The sequence below is a fragment of the Micropterus salmoides genome, unplaced genomic scaffold (assembly GCF_014851395.1).
Source record: "Micropterus salmoides isolate LMB-PRFRI ecotype aquatic unplaced genomic scaffold, ASM1485139v1 Ms_hic_scaffold_10, whole genome shotgun sequence".
Taxonomy (NCBI): Eukaryota; Metazoa; Chordata; class Actinopteri; order Centrarchiformes; family Centrarchidae; genus Micropterus; species Micropterus salmoides.
In genome coordinates this window covers 7,580,118-7,603,495 of record NW_024040041.1, presented here as the reverse complement: position 1 = coordinate 7,603,495, position 23,378 = coordinate 7,580,118, and the positions used below count along the sequence as shown (strand labels likewise).

The 23,378-nt window shown below is 41.4% G+C and overlaps 2 protein-coding genes across 2 annotated transcripts; both read right to left on the bottom strand.

Annotated features, from left to right (window-relative positions):
- Positions 1-5,211: 5,211 nt before the first annotated feature.
- LOC119917180 lies at positions 5,212-9,938 on the bottom strand. Its single transcript, XM_038737335.1, has 3 exons — positions 7,227-9,938; positions 6,011-6,096; positions 5,212-5,504 (listed from the first exon to the last, which is right to left on the bottom strand). Exons 1-3 carry the CDS (start codon positions 9,751-9,753, stop codon positions 5,403-5,405), a joined length of 2,715 nt encoding a protein of 904 aa, XP_038593263.1. The 5' UTR covers positions 9,754-9,938; the 3' UTR covers positions 5,212-5,402.
- A 2,170-nt stretch (positions 9,939-12,108) lies between these two features.
- Positions 12,109-18,861, bottom strand: LOC119883043. The gene is made up of 4 exons (XM_038693513.1): positions 18,633-18,861; positions 15,501-15,525; positions 14,624-14,704; positions 12,109-13,824 (listed from the first exon to the last, which is right to left on the bottom strand). Exons 3-4 carry the CDS (start codon positions 14,667-14,669, stop codon positions 12,989-12,991), a joined length of 882 nt encoding a protein of 293 aa, XP_038549441.1. The 5' UTR covers positions 14,670-14,704; positions 15,501-15,525; positions 18,633-18,861; the 3' UTR covers positions 12,109-12,988.
- Positions 18,862-23,378: the final 4,517 nt, after the last annotated feature.

Here is a 23,378-nt window from a genome sequence, read left to right as displayed (position 1 = left end):
TACATCTAAATTGAACATTACGAGGCACCTCCAGACCCATGCTAATCTAGCTGACTGCTCCTGCCTTGCATCACTCTAGGCTAATCAAACAACTTGTTCCATATTTGCTTTGTACCGTTCCATAATTTCTTGCAGGCTGGTGAAGTAATGTAGCAAGCCATACTATAGTGCAATAGCTAACATTATCTGACTTTAAACAACACAACAAATTAAGTTAAATTTTGCCTTATCAGTCCAGAGCACCAGCTGCCATTTTTCTGCACCCCTCGTGTTTCTATGCATATTTGAGTCGCGTGGCCTTGTTTCAATGTTAGAGGTTTGGCTTTTTGGTCGCAAGTCTTTCCTGAAGGCTACTTCTGACCAGACCTCTCTGGACAGTAGATGGGTATACCAGGGTCCTAATGTTTTCTGCATTTCTGAGCTGATGGCACTACTGAACTTCCCATTTTGAAGGGAAGTCAGCACGATGTGTTTTTCATCTTGCTTGTGTCTACGGTCCTGAACGTTGCCTGTTTCTTTGTGCTTCTTCAAAAGAGCTTGGACAGCACATCTGGAAACTCCTGTCTGCCTTGAAATGTCTGCCTGGGAGAGGCCTTGCTGACGCAGTATATCTACCTGTCTCTTGTTACTATGCTCAGTCTTACCAAGGTGTATGAGCTTTGACAGTAACCTTTCTTCATCAGCCTCACCTTGTTAGCTGAGTTTGGCTGTTTCTCACCCACCTGTATTCCTCCTACACAGCTGTTTCTGTCTCAGTTAATTACTGTGTTTCAACCTACATATTGAATTGGTGATCGTTAGCACCTTATAATTGTTTGAACAAAACACCTGATGATACGCCTACAAAATCCCTGACCTTGTGCAAGTGTACCTTGAAGAATTTATGCTGTTTTGAAGGCAAAGGGTTGTCAGACCTAATAGAGTTACAATTTCGTTCTGTTCACACACTTTGTATTTTGATAACTGATAAACATAATCTATTAACACTCTAACTTGACTGCATTTTCCCATACTGACCTCAGATCTTTGCACAGTACTGTACATCAACATTATGAGAACTAACTAAAGTAACACACTATTTTCAGGATTTTATTTATTTTTTGGTGTGTAGTGATTTGATGTGTTAGTTTGCCCCATGTCTAGCCATGACCAGCCAGCTACCAGTCAGCTGTAGATATAGACACAGGTTTGTGTCCTGTGTGAAGCCAAAGGTTTAATTTTTATTTGACTGGGGTGACTTATTATGTTCAGTTTTTTATTTCTTTTTATCCCCTTGACGCTGACTGTCGCGAATTCGCATCATACCTCTTCCTTGCAGACTGCAAACCAAGATAGCACATGGATTCCCCCAATGCCTGTTGGTGCATATTTGATACATACCTAGGAAAGCAAATGAAAACACAAATAATTTCTTTGATTTTTTTTTTGTAAAATAATTCAGGTGTTAAGGGGTTATTATTTATATTTATATTTATATTATGTATATCAATTTGGTTGGTTTCAGGTGGGACATCAACAGTGGCTTTAGAGCAGAAAGCCCTGAAGGCAAACTGCACCTTTGCGTATAGTTTCAGAAGTCTAGGGTTACCATCTAGACATACTTTTGGGGAGCTGTCATGTCATTCATCTTTATTTACAATCTATGATTTCAACCATTTATCCATTAATTTATTTCAACTGTTTATTCCCATTCCCACACAATCTCCATTGTGTAACATGTTCTGATGTTACAGCTATCTCAGCAGATGTGGATTTAAAAACTAATCTAATTGTAATATCTGGTTCTGCCATATCTTTCCTTTTTTCTGTAGCACCCAAACTACACGTTCAGCCTTCCTTGCTCTAAGTGAGACTTTAGTAATGTATGGCGTATGTGCAACGGTTTAATTTAGAGCCAAATGAGAGTTCCTTGATGATGAATCCTGACGATGGGAAGTCGTGTGGGTAGAAAGGATGAGTCATCCATCATCTGTCCATTGCGCTAGGTTACTGCCGCTGGTGCAGAGCAGAGTCGAGCCCATCTCACGGCACTGAAGGAGAGTGATGTCAGAGCTGTCACTGTACTACTCTCTCATCAGCACCCTCTCACAAAGCTCTTGGTATTTCTGCACTCAGGGCAGGGTTGAATACAATAATAGCACAGAGTGAAGAGTACTGTCTTTATTTAGCCCCCTGTCTCTGAATTGTTAACCCTACTTTAACCCTACCCCTTGTTTCTCACTTTTCCCCCTCAACTGTGTACTGTTTTTAGCTGTTTCTGTCCTGAAGCTTGCACATTACACTGCGATAAGTTAGAATGAATGATGCAATGAAAATAAACCTGTGGTTTTGAAGAAATATGGAGACACTAAATGTATTGGAAAGTCCAACAGGCTTGTTTCTTCCTCAAATCTTCTTCCTAATAAAGTACAGAAAAACATAACATTACACATGTGTCATCTCACTGACGTGTTGTTTGTGTGGTATGCTTCTTTTTTAGAACAACACAGCTTAAAAGGGCTCTGTACATGACAGCCATCATGAATGGCACAGTGTGTTAGCCAAACACCTGAAATTACCACCCACGTGCTATGGCAAAAAAAATTTGCAGATGTGCTCTTGAGCAACTTTTTTTCTCCTCTTGTTGTACAAGGAATTGCCAGTACATGTAGCTGGTGGCTCTGGTTTTGTGAAGTAAGTGACTCATCATTGGACAAATTACAAGGGTTACATAACTACTGTACTTTCTCAGCATATGTTAACTGTTCTCTGAAGTGACTTCTTGGTATCATATTAGCAATCCTAAGGATCCATGTGAACAAACCTCCATATATTTGTCTTTATAAAGTGATCTTATTATGTTACAGGTTTCACTAAGTTCAAGGATCTGACTTTTCTTGCCCTGTTAAAGATATGTAATTTATTTGTGTTATGTGTTATTTATGTGTGTTATTATCTTAAAATCTACATGGAAATATGGCTGTTTACTGTAGTGCTTGCAATACTTGCATACTGTGATTCAACAAACAATCTAATTCCCAAAATTATGTCTAAAGATATGTTGTCTTGACGTTGTCTTGAAAAACTTTCTCTAAGGCTGTACTGCCCTCTTCTGGTAACTAATACAAAATCTTTTCCACACTACGTGGATAAATTGTTTTAATTAGTTTTTATTAAACAAAGGAGAAGAATTTAACAAAGCATCAACTTCCTCTATATGGAAAACAATATGAAGAATCAAAAAAGCAGATTTGATAAGATCATGTGATCTTACCAAGATTAGAATTCACAATGGTATGAGATGAGATGATACTCATTTATACTTCATTTGTAATATGAAGATAACATTTTTATCTTTACATGCTTTGTATACCAACATTAACATAGGTTAACAGACTGCTTTACATATAAATACAGACCATTTCTTCTGCCCCATCCCCAAACCATCCCACTCCACCACCTCATCCACCCATCTCATTCTCCAAAGCTCTCCCACTTATTCCACACATGGTAGAACCTAGGGGTTGGTAGAACCTAGGGGTTGAGCCACCCCTAAAGTGTAACATGATAAATCTGACGTGCTCTGAGGTGTAGACATAGTAGATGAAAAGTTCTGATACATAAAATTTGTATTTGTTGCTTGTCTTTTTGGTGAGCTAAAGGATAATTTTACCTATTTGAGCCTCAAAGGTTATTTACTGTAAATAACAGCATATGAGCGGTTTGGAGGGGAAATGTCTCTTTGGTGTAACTGCTTACAACTCATAGACATCTAAAACATGACAAGATACTGATCTTTTGAAAAAACATCACAAGCCAAAAACCCTGGAACCACTGGTTTAATCTTTAACAATGCATTGTGTCTTAGAAGCTTAATGTGTTTTTTAATGTATAATTGATAATCTGTAGAAGATAAGAAGATAAAGTAGCATAAAGTGCAAATGCTCTCATAAATAAGTACCTCAGAACTGTGGTAGTGGTTCTAAACAGCCTGATGGTGCCGCTTACCTTTGTTGTCAACAGGAGGGATGAGGTGTTGAAGATGTATCTCCCACTCTAAATGCTGATGCGTGAATTTCTTAGTGCTGCTGATCCATGCCAGAGGCGGACAAGGAACCCTTGCATTTATTGCTCAGGCTCACTTGACACCATCTGCATCCTTCTGTTCCAGTTATGTAGGGATTCAGCAATATTAATTTAAAGCTGGATTCAAATAAAGCAAGATATGGACTTCATGTATGTGACCTTGTAGGAATTTTAAACAACATTTGGCATTTTGGATCTTTATAAAGGATGTTTAGGGATCCATCTTAAAATGTCATCACAGCAAAAAACCTAGGCCTTGGCCGTGCATGCTGTTCATGGGTTGGTGAAAAATCTAGCCAATTAACATTGGGAATGCCCGAGACAGGAAAGGCAGAGTCAGTGGGGATGACAGTTGGTACAAAGGGCTAAGCTGTGTGCTTCTGTCTGTGGAGATTAGAAAAAAAAGCTCTCTCTAGTAAACGTGATCACAGATCAACGGGGGAAAGTTTTCCTGATGGCGTCGTTTACCATGGACTTCATTTAGGCACGACACAACAAAAGGCTTTTCCACTCCCACTTGAATTTACAATTTGCCAAGTGACAAACCTCTGGAGGGCACCAAAACAATAACTATATTATTCACGTAGCATAATGAAGATGTTCTGTCCTGTTGCAAAATTCTTTCTATCAATCCCCAATCTCCATTTGGCATTATTGTTTGTCCTGAGATGATACGATGAGACGATAAAATCACTAAAGACATATATAGATATATGGAAAAAAAAGTAATTGTGATCACTATAATCAAATGAGGTGAATCAAAAAAAGCTCCCGCCACAGCCACAAATGACATTATACCACTGTTTTTACAGGCTGAGTGGTACTCTGAGTGATGAGTGAGCTGAACTTGATGTGTAAAATCAGTGGAGTGCTCCTTTAATATCTCAACTATGAACCTTGAAAATATGTCATCAGCTTTGGCTCAGGAGGTAAAGCAGGTTGACTGCTAATCGAAAGATCGGTGGTTCTTGTCCTTGGTTACCCCGAATTGCTCCTGATGGCTGAATGTTAATCGCTGTTCTTACCCTAAAAAGGCACTATACAAGTACTGACCATTTGCCATGTAGCATTAGATAGAGATTAAAAGAGAGAAATGATGGAGACAATTATTAAAGTGATACTTCTGCTTTATTTATGTTCTGTATTTATATGAATGAAACTAATATTTAAAGATATCAAAAAAGTAAATTCGACATAGATCCAAAGCAGAGTTAGGAGAGCCAAAAAGCATTCAAGCTGGAACTACTTTCAGGATTTTGGTTATATTGATTAATCTTGGACTTGTGCAGCTCTAGCATCGCAGGTCATAGATAGCATAGTTGAAGACATCATGATCATCAGTTCTTTTCCTCGGGCGGCTGCCCGTTGATCAGGCCGGACTCCCAGCGTTGCCACAGAGGAGCCTTCTGACCTCCTGCTTTGAGAACCTTTGGCTCCTGCTGTGAGATAAGACAGAGAAAGGGATTTAGAGTGAGAGATTAGTCGACCGCTCCCTTTTTCTTGATCCTCTGAATCTGAGATACATTCCAGAACCACTTGCACTAATCCAAGCATTTGTAAAACAAATAGTATTTGCCAATTCTTAAAAGCGAATGTCTTTTTTTCATCCATTTTAGGTTCCATCCATGCATGAGACCACTCCGTGATCCAGAAAGCCACATATGCAGTAACATATTTGAAATTCAAGTCAACGTAACTTTTTACTGATATGGTAAACCTCACATTTAGTAGGCCTACTTATCAGCACTGTCTTAGGGATTTCAAAACAATACATAATGAAACTTTTTGATGATTATCCATCCTGTAGTTTCCCTGAATTATTGGCTATATAACATGATGTCACACTTTCTTTTCACCAGTGTTGCACACAACACACATGCACAGATGTTACAGAACAATGGAGAAAACAAAAAGATATTTACAGTAATTAGACCTGGTGCATCACCTGTGTCTGCTCAGATTTCATCTGGTCTTTCTTGGAGGGAGGTGGCCAAACCCGTTCCAGTTTCCCCGTGGACTGTTTCCTGACATCTAAAGGACAGGAGATATGCAATTTAATATAAAGGGATTTGATTAAGCAGTTTCCTTTAAACCATTAAGAAACTTTAACTAGACTAAACCAGTGTCGTTTGTCTGTTGTAACTTTATCAACAAACATTAGCATATCTGGCTAACTAGTGTTTCTTCCATGGCATGCTACATTATTATGCTCAGTTTATGATCACGTTAATCAGCCTTAAGATTGAAATGAAGAACACGTTGATGTGACATGATTTTAAACCTCCAGATTATTTCAGGTATAGCTGACTCTATAAGGGTTAAATTTTCAGTCAGTGTCGAAACTGTGCTGAAAAGTCCTCTATGAATATATCACCAGTGTATTTGGTACATTCTTATTCAGTATTGTGTCATGGCTGGTTAGGGTAACCGACTACAGCTTATTTGACCTGAAGAATAACTAATTCTCTCAGTTTAGCCCAGCCCTCAGGAACATTATACTGCTTTCACATGTGGCGTCATCATCTTCACCTTGAGTCAACCCATGCATCATTATCCAGCTGCTGAAAACACTGTAATGTTTTGTCAGGTCTCCAAGCTCTCCTGCTGTGCACATAGGCAACAACAGCAGATATTAAAAAAAAAAGAAAAAAAGAAAGAAAAAATGGATGAAAACTGTACTGACACAAACATACTGCATTGCTTTCAACAAGACCTATCAACTGTCTGAAGTCATTCATATTTACACAACACTATGATTGAACCAGAGCTGCCCATGGCTCTAGCTGGAGTACAGATAGTAGCCGCCGTGTTGTCACTCAGCCCGCTGACATCAGCTTACTAAGATCAGGCTGCTTCTAGGGTGATGTGCCCTTAACCGTCTGTGACAGGTGTGACACTAAGTTGTCAATAAGACTCCTTAGATAACACTACGTGATGCTAATGTAGAGAGGCATTCAGTGAAGTGCTCAGACCGAGTGCCAGAAGGCTGGGACGTGCAATGAGTAAAGAGCTAAGTGACTCTTATTATACATACTCGTAGATACATGATGAATCTCAGCAACCTGATGGAAATGATCCAGAAATGTTTTGAAATTTTCTACATACTTCATCTTAGCACTGCTACTCATGTTGGACATATCACAGAGACCACGCAGACTAACCTGGTACAAGCGTTGGTGTGAACCGAGATTCTTCTCCGTCTTCACTATTTGGCCTATTCTCTCCGTACAGAGTGCTTCTCTGTTTGCGCAGCTCCTCCTCTCTTTCTTTGGCCTCCCGGATGTCCTTCTCTACTCCTGGCTGCAGAGCCAGGGCAGGACGCAACTTGTAGAAGGGGTTTTGTTCGAGGATGAAAGATTCTTGTATCATGTTCCCTTCCCTGGTTTTGTTCCTAGTTACCAACGCTGACGTCGGGACATCAGTGCTTAAGGAGTCCATGCTCTTGTACGGCCGCATGTTCTTGTCTTGTGTTGGGTAGGGGTATAAGCGTGTTTTGTCTCGAGAACCATCAGTTGGGCTCTTTGATCTTAAGTGTTCGGGACTTTTCTCCATCTCAGATGTTGCAGATTTGTACAGCCTGAGGGACTGCGCTCTGAAAACGCGGCGACTTTTGAGTGAAAACATCTCTAGGCTTCGTGTGCGCTCTAGCACAGAAGGGTAAACATGACTTTTTAGCAATGAGGTTTGTGGTTTCCGGTGCCTTGTTGGACCCTCCATGTTATCCTGCTGGAAAGCCTCAAACAGCAGTTTTGTCTCCTTTAATTGGCGGACCTCACCTTTGCTGTATCCCCCTGGGAGCTTCCCCTGGTTGACCAGCACCAGTTCTCTCTGAGTCTCCTTACTTATCTCCTTCTGCATCTTCTGCTCCGAGAACTGCCAGTCACTTCCTTGGTCTGGGCCAACCGTGGTGGTAAGTGTCTCAAGCAAGATGTTGGTCTTAAAGGGGATCTCTAGCACATCTGGATTATCTGCGAGATTGAAGACACCACCGGCTCTCTGAAGGTTCTGCTTTTTCTGGGCTGCCTCCTGGATCTGTCTCTCAATGGAGGTCTCAGTGGCTGACAATCTGTGGCGGGTGGATGGAAAAGGAATTTGGGTGGAAGATGTGTCATGAGAGTAAATTGGAGACAAATGTGCAGGTATCCAGCTGTCACGTTGATCATCATCAGAGTCTCCTGCCTCTGTTCGGGCAATCATGTGATGCTCTCTCTCTGCAAACATTGTGGACAAAGACATACTACCTTTTGTGTCAGCGTCTTTACTCTCATGCTTTTCATTCTTCTCCACCAGGTTTGTTTCTGCTCCCTTATCCTCAGCAGTGTGAGATCCACTCTCCTGCTTCTCATCTCCACCTGTCAGATCCCCTTCTCTTGCTTTCAAATCATCTACATCAGTCCCAAGCACACCCTTTATCTCACCTCTCGTGTCTTTGACAACCTGCTGGGAGGTATGAGGGCCCTCTGGTATTTGTACATCCTGCCGTAGCTGCACCTGTTGCAAACGTTCAAGCAGTTGCTCTCCTTGTTGGATATCAGTTGCTATTCTCCTGCTTCCATCTCCCTGCTCTCCCTTTGTCACCATCTCTTCAGAGATGGGGAGTTGGGGCACTTGTGTTTCGCTAGTGCCACTCTCTCTCCTCACCCAGTCATACTTTGTGAGGTTATAGTTCAAAGATCTGGTGTCAACATGCTCTCCGTCGTCATTGGACACCTCTGTTGGGATCTCTGGTAGCTGTGGCTGATTGGTTATCTTGTTTTGGTTGCATTTGTAGAGCTCTGGTGGCCCACATGACTCAAAATCATCATCATTCACACTGACACTAGACAGTGTTGGGGCATTTGTCTCCACATTTCCCATCATTTGCATTGAGTCTGTCTCAGCAAGACCACAAAAGTCCTCCGATTTTGTTTTGTTTCCTTCTTTGTCAAAATGTGTCTCATTTTCAGAGAGATATTTGTCTCTCTCCACTTCAGATGCCTTCCAGTTTTCCTTACCTCCACTCAAAATGACAATATTCTCAGATTCCTCGTTTGATTCTTTGTCTCCTGTTCTGTTATCCTGATGGTGTCTTCCGGATGGATCAAAACATGTTTCCATCAGACTACCTGTCCCCTCCATGGATGTTTGGTCTTGATCTTTTGGTAGAGCGGAGTTCTTGTCTTTGGACAGAGATATGTTGTCCGTAGACTCGTTGGAAGTATGCGTCGTGCTTGTTATCACTTCATCCACCTTGTTGTGTGCTGCCATTAACTGCTTCTCACCATGATGCCCGTCTAAGCCACTGGGATTAGCTTTAGCCTCAGTGTCGTCAGCTGCCAAATTTGTAAGGGTCACACTGGAATTATTCACTGTTGCATCTGCGCTGCTCTCTGCTGGCAGCAAAGGAGCCACGTAGGTTGGCGGAGGTGGTGGGATGAAGACATCATCTGTGCCCTCATCATCCATCACGCTGTAGTACCTAGGGATCACTGCAGCGGCAGGGGGAGTGGCATTGGTTTCATCTTGGGGCCTCTCACCATGGGTTACAGATGGGCTCTCTGTGTGGTCTGTCACAGGGTTGGAGTCCATCTTCATCCACACACCACAATCATCTTGGGAGGCCAGACCTTGAGGGCTGGGTCTGGGATTTCTTGTTTCCATGGGTACAAGCCTTTGAAGCCTTTCTTCTCTATTCCCCTTTAAGTGCATTCAAGTTTAAATATGAGACACGTGAGAAAATGTCACTCAGGTTAAAGATAAAATCATTTTACAAAACAGAACTATCTTTATATCAAAGTGTATGAGATTCTGAACATTAATACAGCAGCAAACAACTATTTACTTTGCAAAGATACAGTGGAGTAATGGCGTGCTGAGCAGATAATGACGACACATGTGTGTTGCCATCTGAGTTTCTCTGTTCTTTGTTTTGGTAGCTGGTCTTGCTGCTTCTTAGTGTATAGTTTTTAGCTAGACAGAATGAAGATCTGTGCTGGTTTATGAGCAAAAATTTTTCATCATATTTTTGTGCTTTGATTGCTTCAGCCCACAGTGCCATAATACTTCCTGGCCCCAGGTTTGCTGCATGGTCATTTGATTAATTTCAATTTAGGAATATGCAACAAATAAGCACAAAAGTGAAAAAATGTAGGTTTTGAAACATGTCAAGAAAAGTAGAAATGCACCACTAAAGGCAGTGAAGAAGAAAACTGGTATACTTGGATGTCAACGGTGCAAGTTTTAAACTCTCCTGGCTTTGCAGACATTTATATGGAAGGAAATACATTCAAGCAAACTCACAACATGTTTTAGGGAGTAACACTGAATATAAACAGAAACTTTATTATTTACATGGAAACTCCACAGGGCACCTTAAAGCCCTCATTATGTAAGTTTTGTATTAATTGTGCATATTTCCAAACAAATTCTCTGTTACATTAGCGCAAACAAATCCAGGCCCCTGGAGTTCTGCTGTCCCAGGGCAGTTTCCTGCTTTGCCCGGTTGGTAATCCAGCCTTACTACAGCTTTCTCTTGGCTTTGATGTTTAATTATCAAGATTTCTTAAGATGCCTCTCTTAAAGTCTTCTGCCTGAAGTGATTTAGGACGTATGTTTAAAAGCCACCAAAATAATGACTTTTTTTCAGCAGGGCATACAGCTTATGTGTTGTTTTGGTGACTTTTCTCCCCCACTGTGACCTAGCACAGCCAATTCTGCTGACAAAGGGAAAGAGTAATCCGCTTTGCTCTGTCTGTTTTGGCATGCACACTATGTACAGTCTCTGCCTGATGTGGCTGATTGGTTTCCTCCTCATCTGACCAGTTTGCCTGTTAAGAATGACGCTTTTCCATCGTTCTGTCTGGTTGAACAGACCATAACTCATTATGGTAACGCCTGTTATCTGTGAGCCATAGTGACTATTCCTCTTTACTAGACATGTATGGTGCATTTACAATGACACATCACGGAGAACATGGATACACTATGCGGTGTCACTGAAAACTTTTTGAAGACTTGTTCTCCTTAATGTAAATATCATTCTGGCATTATCTGGTTCTCTGAGCTGCAGCTTTAAATTCACGAGACTATATTTACACATGCATTCAGAGGCTTAATGCCAGCCAAACTGTATTTCAGGATTACCAACAGCAGCATCATACTGTATAATGCTCAAGCAATGGGACATGTTGATGCATCTTAATGAGCTTAACTTGTTTATTCCATCCTCCTTTCAAGGAACACTTTCTACGCTGTTGTTGTTGTTGTTGTTGACGAAGTTCTTATAGATGACTTTAAATGCTATTCAAAAATATTCAAATATTTTGCTGTATTACACTTACAGTGTCATGATTTCATTATCCAACATTTGGGCACAGATGTGATAATGGCTTTTGTGATAGTAGCGTACACATACAAATTCTATCATTCTTACAAATATTTAAGGAAAACATAAAGTTTTGATGATTATGACATCATCTTTAACTCTATTTGTTCGTGGTATGACCAGATTTAGCTTTGCTATTAATACCTGGCACTCAATCAGGAAAAGAAACGAGTGAAAGAAAAGCAAACAAGTTCACAGCTAAACAAACAATGTAGAAAGTTTGAAGAGACCCACCTGACTGTAGCGCTGCAGTCATCTTCAGTGCGTGATAGGACCGACCTCAGTGGAAATATTAATGATCCAGCTGATCTACTTAGCACCTGTACCTTCCCCTCCTCTGTGTCATGTGAGCAAACAAAATCCTCTTCTTTCAGAGGCAGTACGCAGTTGAAATAACCCACAGCAGCACTGTAGTGATTCAAGTGTGTACAGTATGACATTCCAGAGTTGAATGGGCCATTACAAAATTATAATGTATAGTTCAGCAGTCTTACTATGATGTCATAACTACTTCAAACTGAGCTGTACATGGAGTTTGACTTTAGGAAGACACTGAATGTTGTTGCGCCGTCTAGAGATGTGGAACATGTTCACACTGCAGTGTTTTTTGTGTTTGTGTGAAACTGTGAGTACAGTTTATATCAAAAGTGGGATCTTGAAGAAATTAGACACAATGGACATACTAATTATATTGTTTTATAATTATGTTCCAGTTAACATCCACTGTAATTAATCAATGTTATACCGAATTACAGTGATACAAAGGTAACAAAGCCTGCCTACTAGCTAGACAACTAAAACTCACTGGTGAACACATGATATTTTGTTTGTTTAATTCATGCAAAAAAACCCGACATGCTGCAGTGTCAAGGGGCAGCTATACAGTAAGTTAAAACAAATAAAGGTATTTCCCAAAAAGCTGAACTATGGATTTTGACACTAAAATACATCTGACCCAGGAGTTAGAGTAGAATACAAACTCCTCCTCAGGACATTAAAACCCCCAAAAGTTGGCTCCCTAAGCTACAGCCCTGAGTGGTAGTGGGTAAGACAGTACATATTTAAAAGTATCAAAAGGAGGTTTCAAGTCAATTATTTTTCACCTCATGTTAACATTAAAGTTACACAATAAAACACACCATAATTTCTATTACAAATACTTGTAACATATGCCTTTTCCATTCTTAGAGCAAACAAAGCTAAACATAGGCTATGGACTGCTTTTGGCACAAAACATGTCCTAAAGCATGGAGACAGTTAAGGTGAGAAGTATCTGCATGCCTGCAGGAGAGCATGTTGAAATTCTCAGCTTTATCCACCAGAGGGAGGAAGTGGGTTTAAATAGCCCCTCATACCAGTTGCCAGTCCATAGATGCTAGAAAAGACATACAACATAATAAATGTCTCCTTCTTTGGCAAAGTGTAGCGGTGGGTGCTCAGAGCCAAAACCGTTCTAATATAATACAGACGGTGGTATATTCTCTTATATCAGCCAGGATGGAAGACACAAACATTACAAATGATACGCTGATGTGGGAGTCTCGCTCTCCAATCATTTTCTTACATGACAGAGCAACACTGACAGGTCATGTGCTTGGAGGTGCCTTCTACTTCTTCTACACTGGGTGAAGATGAATCACGCAGCACCTTATCGCCTCCCTCTTCTTGGACTTTAACTCCTGGCCCATTTCCATCCAGGGCAATGTCCTGAAACACTTTGTCTTGCAACTCTTTCCCTGTCTGAGGTGAAGCAGATGTATCAGGCCCTAAGACGTGTTCTTCTCCTTCCTCAGTGATAATCACTCGTTCCACAGTGAGCATGCCTTCATTGTCCTTCTGGCCGTGACCGTTGTCAGTTGTAGCATCACTGTATCCCAGGAACACAAGAGTGACCGGGCCTTCCTCCAACCTCAGATCCTCCATGTTTTCTACTTCTCCAACATTGTCTCTAACTGCCATGATGCTTCTCTTCTTTTTCTTATCCTCCTTTTTTCCCATAATTGCAGCACAGTTCTCATTCTTCAGCTCAGCTTCCAAGTCGTAGCTTCTAGAGCTGTCTAACTGCTTGTTGTCCTCTTCTGACCAGACTTTTACCTCTGGAGCTCTGTTGACATCTACTCTCTCTAGCTTTGTCTCTGCCTTGTTTGGCGTGACTGTGACATCATCCAGCAGCACCTTCATCCCGACCCCATCAATAGCGCTCAAGATCTGCCCGAGCTCTTCAGTGGAGGGTTGGGCTCCCATTCCCCCGACAGCGTGGATACTCTTCCGGCCATCGTCGAAGATGGTGGTAGCCGTCGCTGCACCAGCTGGTGTGGATACGGGGGCCACTGACCTGATGACGGTGGCACCTGTCTTAGGATCTCTTTCGACCTGCACTGCCACTGTTCCCAGGACTGCAATATAGGAGACAGAACAGAATTCAAACTAGGAAGATAAAATGCTAGAAGGTAGACAACACTCAAGGCTAAATTACAGATAAATATTAACATTCTCTCCAGCTGAAGTAATTTTTTATCTAAGGCTATTTTTTTATCTTATCAAACTGTCCTTATGTTAATTATGTATCATAGACCTAGGTGTAATTTAAACGTGGGAGGTACAATAGACAATATAATGAGACACAATAAGCAAAACACAACAGCTTTTTACTCCACACAGCCCTCCAGCAGGCATAAAAAATTAACCAACAGAAATTGGTTTGAAAAAAGTGGGCTAAATATAATGTTGTTCTCAGGCCATTCTCCTCTGCCCCTTTGTCATATCCTATGGGCAGAGCCACAATAAATAAAGCGGTCATCATTTCAAGAGGAGCATAGAGGGACTAATGCAAATAGCTAATGAGATTCTGTAGCCTAGATTTCTGTTTATCAACTCATACACAGTCACTGGAAAAAGACTGTATATATTTAAAAGACATTATTGTTTGTGTGGTATTAGTTTAAGCAGACTGTGTTTGACTATTGTTGTAACTTAGATAAAGATCAGATCACATTTTATGACCAATTTATGAAGAAATCCAGGTAATTACAAAGGGTTCACATACTATTTTCTGCAACTGTATTTATAATTATTCATGGTAAAACATTTTGAGCCACATATACTGAATATGCTCCATCCTGTAATTACACAATACCGAATACTGAGCATATAAATGTGTGATAAGTTACAACAAAGTCTATTCCTGTGCTTCACCTGATCTGCCTTCTTGCCCACTTTCATGAAACATCCTTTGTGCCATATGTATGGAGAAGTGATCCCCAGCGTCTTCCTTCCCTGAAGAAAGAACAGAAGAAAGAAAAGTATACGTTGCACTATATGTAATGTATTTTTGCTTAGAAATCAGAATATGTAAATCCTTAGTCTTTGTTTTGCCTTGTGTAAGTGAAAACTGAAATCACCAAAAAGAAGAAATTCAAGTTGTATATAATGACAGGGCCCCCTATATAATATCACTTCAGTTCCAAATGTCACACAGACAGTAAGTTATACTGATTTGTTAGAATCAGAGCTCTTGAATTGCTTCACACACACAAACACACACTTTTTGCTGCAGTACTCTTGTAATTTATGTATTTATGTATATGTATATGAAAATTCCCGATTTCACTTCTTCTGTTTTTCTTGTCTTCAAAATACATATCAGTTTTGTGGAGACTTTGCATGAATCCTAATTTTTATATTCTAGGATGAATTTTGGGAAATAGTAAATCATTAGCAGCCTTCTCTCTTTAAATTGAAATATCCACCTGTGTATTTGTAATGTCCAATTTCTCAGTAACTTCTGTGCAAAAGGTGAAAAGAGTCAGGATAAACTGGCCATAATGGTATTCGTGTACAGCAGAATGAGTCACAGGCAGGCAGAATGTAAGAAATGTTGTTAAAGTCAAAGTAAAGCTGTTTCTCAACCGTGGCTCCATTCTGTCACCCTGATTTAAATTTCTATTCTTATGGTAAATTATCATCTGTCAAGAAAGAATAGATTCTAGGCAGGCATAGTCATGAGAGTGACAAAGAAGAGATGGAAGCTGATGGTAAGCTCATGATGATTCCAGCCCAGCTGACTTCTTACCTTGTGCGTCCTCTTCGGTGGCAGCCTGCGTAAAAGAAAGAGACAATTTTAAGTGCTCTCCATGGTCAGTCACTTAAAAGAGACACTGAGTCTGCAACTTTAAACACATGCCTCCCCCTGTCTTTCCCAACTTGTGCCCTGCCATAAATATTTCACGGTCATCATCAGAGAAGTGTTGAACCAAGCTTAGTCCTATCACGTTAAGAGGCGCTGAGGTTATTTTGCTCAACAGCCATTTCAGTCCTGCAGTTGGTCGCCAGTGTTAGACTGAGCTAAATCTGGGCTGTACAGTATAGCGGAACATTTGGTGGAGTTTAAAGTTCACATGCAATGATGCATTTGCTTGATGTAAGAAAAGATTTATGATAGGATACAATATATGATAAATGTAGGCCAATATTAATGTATTAAAATCAACGTTACCTTTAGTTTACAGTGGAAGAATACAAACTGCAAAACGCAGAAATAGTAAAAATCTCCCTGCTTAAATGCGTAAGCAGACCATTTGTTTCATTATTTACCAAATTCAGGGTAAAGTTCTGGAAAGAGTTACTCATGCAGCGCTAAATCATTATGTGGTAGTACTGTTATCTATTTTTTATTTTAAAATTCCATACACTCACATCCCCTGTGTACAGGCCAGTGGACTATTTTCTCTTTCTGTACTTGTGTGTGTAACATTTGTTTATCTAACAGTATTTAACTGCCTGGCATGTAGCAAGAGGCCAAACTGAATCCAATTTGCATCTTTTGACTTAAGAGATATTTTTGCTCCAAATTTCATATTCCCTAGTTACCAATCAGCTGAGATTTGAAGTTCAGCCTTTAAGGAGAATTTTAGCTAAAAGCAGACATTGTGCTGTTTACTCACTCACTGCCTACACAGCATGTCAAATCACCAAATATTTTGGGGCTATTCACGTCTCTCAATTTTAAACCCCATTTTGCAAGAAAATCTGGATAATTTCAGGTGAAATTTTACACTGCAGATGATGAAATCTCTCAGAAGTTGCTGTGTATTTAAGGCTATTTTGTCTGTGTGCATGAATTTATGGTACTCTGGCTGCGGCTGTACAGTTGACAGATTCTTTGTTTTCTTCTTGGGAGGCTTGTTCCTCTATTCTGGCATCAGCTGCCTCTTCCTGCTTATCCTAAGGCGTCTTTTGACTTTTGGTTTCTTTCCTGATACACACACACACACACACACACACACACACACACACACACACACACACACACACACACACACACACACACACACACGCACACACACACACACACACGCACACACACAGAGCAGTGGACCAAGAAAAAAGAGATGTTGTTATATGTGTGTGTTTATGTCCTAGTCTACAATCCATCACATCAACTGTCACATGGCTGGCTTAATTTGATCTTGTCCTGGTCAATATAGAAGTGTATCTGTGACTGTGCTCTCTGCTTCATGCTACATATTTCTATCTTTATAAATATGTGAACCTTGCACATTTGTTTTCTGCATGCCAGCAGAGTGTACTTTGAAAACCAGAGGTAGGCAAAAGCATGGATGCTAGCATTTGGATTTCATCACCTGTAGCTTGCCAGCTAATTAAGCTAAATTCTTTCTCTGCAAGTACTAATGTAAGATCAGACTGGTATTTCAATCTAATAACCATGTTTGTCTGCTTAGCTTCCACTAAAAAGGATTTTATGATGAGGACTAACCCATATCTTTAGTGTAAACAAGTGTAAACTTCCTCAAATTCAATAAAGAACAGGACAGCAGACTGCTATTGTCTGAGCATGACAGTGAAAAGGTGTCACAGGTCTGCGCCACAGCTCCGAGCCCCAGCCATTCAGCTTCTGGAGTTGAGATACAGTCACTCATGCCTGGCCATGGCGTGAGTGGGATTGCCAACCTGAAACCTGACAATGCCTTTTTTCAAACACTTCCCAGATTCCCAGAACTCTTGGTTCATTCTTTCAAATCTCCACACACATCTGGGCCATGTGTCTATGCATTGGCCCCACTCTTGGTGGGCGGGACCAGGGAAAAACCAATAGACATTCATTGCAGCGGAGATGCTGAGAATGCTATCATCTCCTTTGGCCTTAGGTAATTCTGCTTCAAATTTAGCTGCCACAAAGATGAAGGAAGCATTGTTGTATCTTCAGGCTAAACTCATTCAGCTGCAGCAGAAATGGTCTGTCCCTGCCGCTAGCGACGCACTTGCCCTGAGGCAACGGGTGTTTGGAGAAAGCAGAAATGTGCTGCACACTGTTTGTGTAGGAGGCTGCTACAGTGTGCATGATGTGGCACTGGGCTACATAGATAATGTAGGTTGTTATGTGTTGTTTGTTTAAGAGCGTGTCCTGCAGGGAACAGTGAAGTAGTGTAATGCATAACGGCTAAGTGCAAAGAATCCCCTACCCTTACAAAAAGAATGTTCCTTTTCTGCTTTTCTGTCAAAACCATTATCTCTCCGTTAACATCATCTTATTGTATTCAACACTAGAGCCAGAGTTTTAATCAAATGTATTTCCTCCTGTTGTGCAGGTTGACATAGTAACAAGGGATCCCTGGTTCTGGAGGAAACCAGTGAGCTGTCTGCGCATCAAATGCAACATGTAACTAAAAACAGCTTGCTTATATGTTGCTGGGAGTAAGTCAGACTCATGAAGTCCAAGAAGTCTTTCCAACACACAAAGCGCAGCTCAGCTTGGCAACATTCATAACACATGACATGAGGGTGGGACACACTAGTGGTCAGTTTTTAACATGAAGCAGCTGGGAAGGAGGGAAAACTATGAAAACAAAATGGGTAGATCCCTGCTCTCAGTCTTCACAGCTTTTATCCTCCCAAAAAGCAACATTTTGACATTTTGGGGAAAATGCTTATTCTCTTTGTGGCTGAGACTTAGATGAGAGCATTGATACCACTCTTATGTCTAACAGCCACTTAGCTTAGCTTAACACAAAGACTGGAAACAAGGAGAGACAGCTAGTCTGGGCCTGACAACAAAATGCACCTCTAAAGTTCACTGTAAATGTTGTACTTTTAAAATGTACAAACCAAAGTTACTTGAAAGCCATTTCTGTAGTCTAACAAACACAAAATAATCCAAATTTCTAGGAATGTTATCACTACTTACCTCTCACATATAAGAAGTCCTCCTGTAAGTTATCTCTCAACAGCAAAGAAAATAAAAAACCTTCCAAAAAAGCAGGTTATTATGAACTGAAACAACACCAACTGCTGTATATCTTCTACTAACAACAGAAAGAATTTGATCCAAGAACACTGTACTTATGACGGTGGGTTACACCCCATTTCAATATAATTCTTTGGTAACACCCCTTTGCAGTCATGTTCCTTGAAGATAAGGACTCCTACTGTATGAAGCAAAGTAGTGAGAGAGACAGTGAGAGAGAGAGGGGATATATTTAGGAGACGTGACCGACAGATTAAAGCAGGGAGATACAGCTGGCACAGTGCAGGGATGCCAAGAGAAATAGTTCAGTGACACAGCACATTGTATGCATGCTGACACCATATCTGCACTGTTAATGTAAGCTGTAAACAAGCTGAGGTCCACTCCAGGCCTCCACTGTCCCCGGTGAAGTGGGTCACTTGAGTTTGGGCAGATTTAGCATTTGAGAGAGAGGGTTCAAGCAGGCCCCACTCAGGCCCTCAAACCTTTCATTTCACAGATCAGTGATTATTGGCCAGAAAGATAACTGGGGAAAGTTCTTAGCACGCTCACTTCAGGCAGTGCAGATCAAGTTTGACCGTTCCACAGAAGTGACATGAGTGAATGTTGGGGCGGTAAGATTATTTTGACATGAGGTGAAAGTTTACGTTGGTTTAAGGCAGACTGAAGCGGACAATAAAAAGGCAAAAGTAAAGACAGAAAGAAAGACATTCTCACCGCTATGGCTTGCAGCCTTTTATTGGTACTTCTCTGCATCGTATGCTAGATGACATTAATTACTGATCACACTGAGAACTGTAACCAACCAATTTTTGAATCAGGATGTTATCTATTCAATTAGAATTTCTCCATAGACATATGCATACGCACATAGGCTTAAAATAAAAGTAATGCTCCTTGATTCGTAATCCTGTGACAGACTTCACACTTCATGCAAGCATGTTACATCAAAGTGTCTCTCTGCAAAGGGCCGTCTCTTTGAAGTCAGCAGGCTTATAAACCCTTTGAGATGTATAATAATTTACCATTAAAGACTGTTTATTAGTCCACCAGAGATAAGGGAATATCTGCTTCAGGCATGCTTCTTGATGAGCTGCCCAACTAGAGAGTGTTAATTCATATCTCCATTTTGCATCTGAAAATGAGGTGATAGAGTTGTAGGATGTTTAGTATAACCCTGTGTGCTCTTTCCTGACCCTACATAATATCTCCAGGCTGGATGAGATATCGCTGTGACCTCTGTGCAGGAGGGCTGTTACTTCTCCCCAGTGGGAATCACATTATCATTATTGTACAGGGGGTGACTTCAACAGGAATTTCAATGTACAATGGAGTGTGATGCAATTTAGCTTTAAAATATATGCTTCAATGGTGAAGCTTCTAAAATGGACGTTTTGTTATGACAGTAATATGTAGCATGTAGTAGTCATTGTTCCCAGATGATGAATACTACTGACTTTTCCTCTAGCGCCACCATGAGGTTGACTGATTGATTTGAGTGAAAGGTTTCTAATTATTAGATGGATTGCTGTGAAAGTTGATACAGATACAGGATGAATTGTATCTATCTGTTGCGGTTTCGGACAGAACGGACCCAAACGCAACGCTTGTCAGTTTACAAAAGAGGTTTATTGAGGGGAAAAAAGGGGAGATGGGAGATGAAAAGGGGTAAATTGGACGCCGGCAGATGTGGGCGCGGAGGGCCGAGGAGCTGGCGGGGCTGGCAAGGCTTGAGTGAGGCGACCGAGAGGGGGCAGGAGGCCGGGCAGGTAGGCAAGACCAGCTGACTGGATGGTGGAGGTGAGTGGACCTGGCGGGGAGAAAGAAAAGACAGGGTTAGTCTCGGGAGACAACAGGTTAGGGAACGAGGTATCAGAGAGCTTGGAACGCTGAAGTGGCACCAGGACTGGAGCGAGAACCGGGGTAGAAATACTGTTGAAGATGAGGCTGATGGCAGGCAGGTGTGGCGGGCGGAGGTGGAGGTTGACGAGACACAGGTGCGGGTCATCAGCCGGGCTCTGGGGCGGAGAGGGAGAGAGCACACACAGGGGGAGAGGGGAGGAGAAAACAGAAATGCGAGACAAAGGAAAAAGAAACAAAAGAGCACAGGGCACTCACCGTCAGTTGGGCTGCCACCTCAACACTATCAATTTATTGTGTACTTAGGTTTATTAAATACCTGCAAAACTGAAATTGACATTTCCATCAGCCTCAACTGTACACTGTATTTAGTGCTAATGATTAGCATGCTAACATACTAAACTTAGATGTTGAACATGGTAACCGTTAGTTAGGAGCACAGGTACCTGGTGGGCATTATTTCATGTAGCACCAAGTTCATCTGATCCTTTTTTGGCCTGACGGGCTTCAGCACATAAAACTTTGTTGTTGGTTTTTATCATAGTCTGTAAGAAAAGGACGTAGTCATCGTGACGTCACCAGTTGGTTTGTGGACTGCCGTTTCGAAGCCTTGAGTTTGGCCGTTAGGGCGCCGCCGTGGCACTGGATAAGACTGTGGAGCCAGCAGTTCTGTGTGGAGCTAGCTAGCTTGCTTAGCTAGGTGCATCTGTAATTCACGTTAACGGTCATTTTAAGCGAGATGATAATTTTTTGCAAAAAACAGGCTTAAAACAAAATTTACTCACCAGAGAAAATGAACAGCTATCTCCTAATAAGCTTTTCAGCGGCACTGGTTAAATTTACACAATGCCGTGGGTACGTGTCACTCTAGCCTGATTGACAGGTCACCATGGTAATGACTTGTCAATCAAGATTGGTCGGTCCTGAAGCATGCTCTTCTTTATGGTCTATTTTTCTCTAAATAGAGGTTGCTAATGCAACTGGCAGAGCTTGTTGAAGCAGCAGCCGGTAGCTCCTTCAAACTTCGCTACACTTTTGTTTTTTATCTGTTTTTTCTGGCTTTATTGCCAAAACACTATGACATAAATACAGTCATTAGAAGATGAAGACAGGGTTTTTGGATTAATGAGCAGCAGACCACGATCCACCTGACCCAAACAACCGGTACCAGGTGCCATGGCGGGTGCAGGATTCTCTGCACCGCTTCTCTGTCTGACTTCCTGCCCAGTTCATCTACTCTGTGCTGCTTCACAAATAAACAGGCTGTGTATTCTGAGTTTCTGGGACGCGCTGCAGTGCTTCTGGTGTGAACACTAGCATTGACTAGAATGGCTGCGATCAGCTCCGGCAGCTGGGCGCAGACAGACTCAGTGAACTTTCGGAGTGAGTCCGGGGTCATGTAAACTTGGTAAATAAATGATTTGGTAGTAGGTGGGCCCCGTGATGAAGCCCTGCCCCCACTGTGCTGAGAGTCTAGCTCCGCCCCTGGGATGCACTGATCCAACTTTTTTCGCAGCCGCAACCGACGGAAGAGCACTTAGTTTAATGTTACAGATGTCCAAGTGTGTTATCTATTAAGTTTGCTAACATCAACTCGAGATTTATAGTTAGCAGCTAAAACTCTGTCTGTGGCTAATTTTGCTATAACAGTCAAACATCATGCAAGCACAACAACCCAATGCATAGTACGCTGGCAAAGAACTTATTACTTGCTAGTCCAACAGAAAGAAGGCCAGCTCTTGCATCCTTTTAGCTTTAATCTTGTGCCAAACAGAGATGCTCACAAGTCTCTGAGCAAGAGTCCAAGTCAAGTCTCAAGTCTCTGAGCAAGAGTCCAAATCAAGTCTCAAATCTCTGAGCAAGAGTCCAAGTCAAGTCACAAGTCTTTGAGCGCGAGTCCAAGTCAAGTCTCAAGTCTCTGAGCAAGAGACCAAATCAAGTCTCAAATCTCTGAGCAAGAGTCCAAGTCAAGTCTCAAGTCTCTGAGCGCGAGTCCAAGTCAAGTCTCAAGTCTCTGAGCGCGAGTCCAAGTCAAGTCTCAAGTCTTTGAGCTAGAGTCCAAGTCAAGTCTCAAGTCTTTGAGCGCGAGTCCAAGTCAAGTCTCAAGTCTCTGAGCAAGAGTCCAAATCAAGTCTCAAATCTCTGAGCAAGAGTACAAGTCAAGTCTCAAGTCTCTGAGCGCGAGTCCAAGTCAAGTCTCAAATCTCTGAGCAAGAGTCCAAGTCAAGTCACAAGTCTTTGAGCGCGAGTCCAAGTCAAGTCTCAAGTCTCTGAGCAAGAGTCCAAATCAAGTCTCAAATCTCTGAGCAAGAGTCCAAGTCAAGTCTCAAGTCTCTGAGCGCGAGTCCAAGTCAAGTCTCAAATCTCTGAGCAAGAGTCCAAGTCAAGTCTCAAGTCTCTGAGCAAGAGTCCAAGTCAAGTCTCAAGTCTCTGAGCGCGAGTCCAAGTCAAGTCTCAAGTCTCTGAGCAAGAGTCCAAGTCAAGTCTCAAGTCTTTGAGCTAGAGTCCAAGTCAAGTCTCAAGTCTCTTGTGGTTATTACAAATCCAGGTTGCTAATAAAACTGCATGGCTATAAGGAATTCTGTAACTGTAACCTGTTTTTCATTTACAGAGCACAGCCATGTAATGTACAATGCAATTATTGACAGCTTATTAAATACTGTAAGTCAACACACTTCCCAGACTTAAACCCAGTGTAATGTTATAACTAAATAAAACTGTAAGGTTACATGATCAACAATAAACCTGTAACCTCTTTCTAGCCAACGGTAATAATTAAGGTGATGGCAGCCAGCGGGACGTAAATGATTACGTTAATCGGCCACC

Excerpts from the sequence above, each read along its gene's own strand:
- LOC119883043 (XM_038693513.1), bottom strand. The coding sequence starts at position 14,669 with ATGGCACAAAGGATGTTTCATGAAAGTGGGCAAGAAGGCAGATCAG. Across the intron at positions 13,825-14,623 it reads TGGGCAAGAAGGCAGATCAG|TCCTGGGAACAGTGGCAGTG; the intron begins GTGAAGCACAGG and ends CCTATATTGCAG.
- LOC119917180 (XM_038737335.1), bottom strand. The coding sequence starts at position 9,753 with ATGCACTTAAAGGGGAATAGAGAAGAAAGGCTTCAAAGGCTTGTACCC. Across the intron at positions 6,097-7,226 it reads CACACCAACGCTTGTACCAG|ATGTCAGGAAACAGTCCACG; the intron begins GTTAGTCTGCGT and ends CCTGTCCTTTAG. Across the intron at positions 5,505-6,010 it reads TGAAATCTGAGCAGACACAG|CAGGAGCCAAAGGTTCTCAA; the intron begins GTGATGCACCAG and ends CTTATCTCACAG.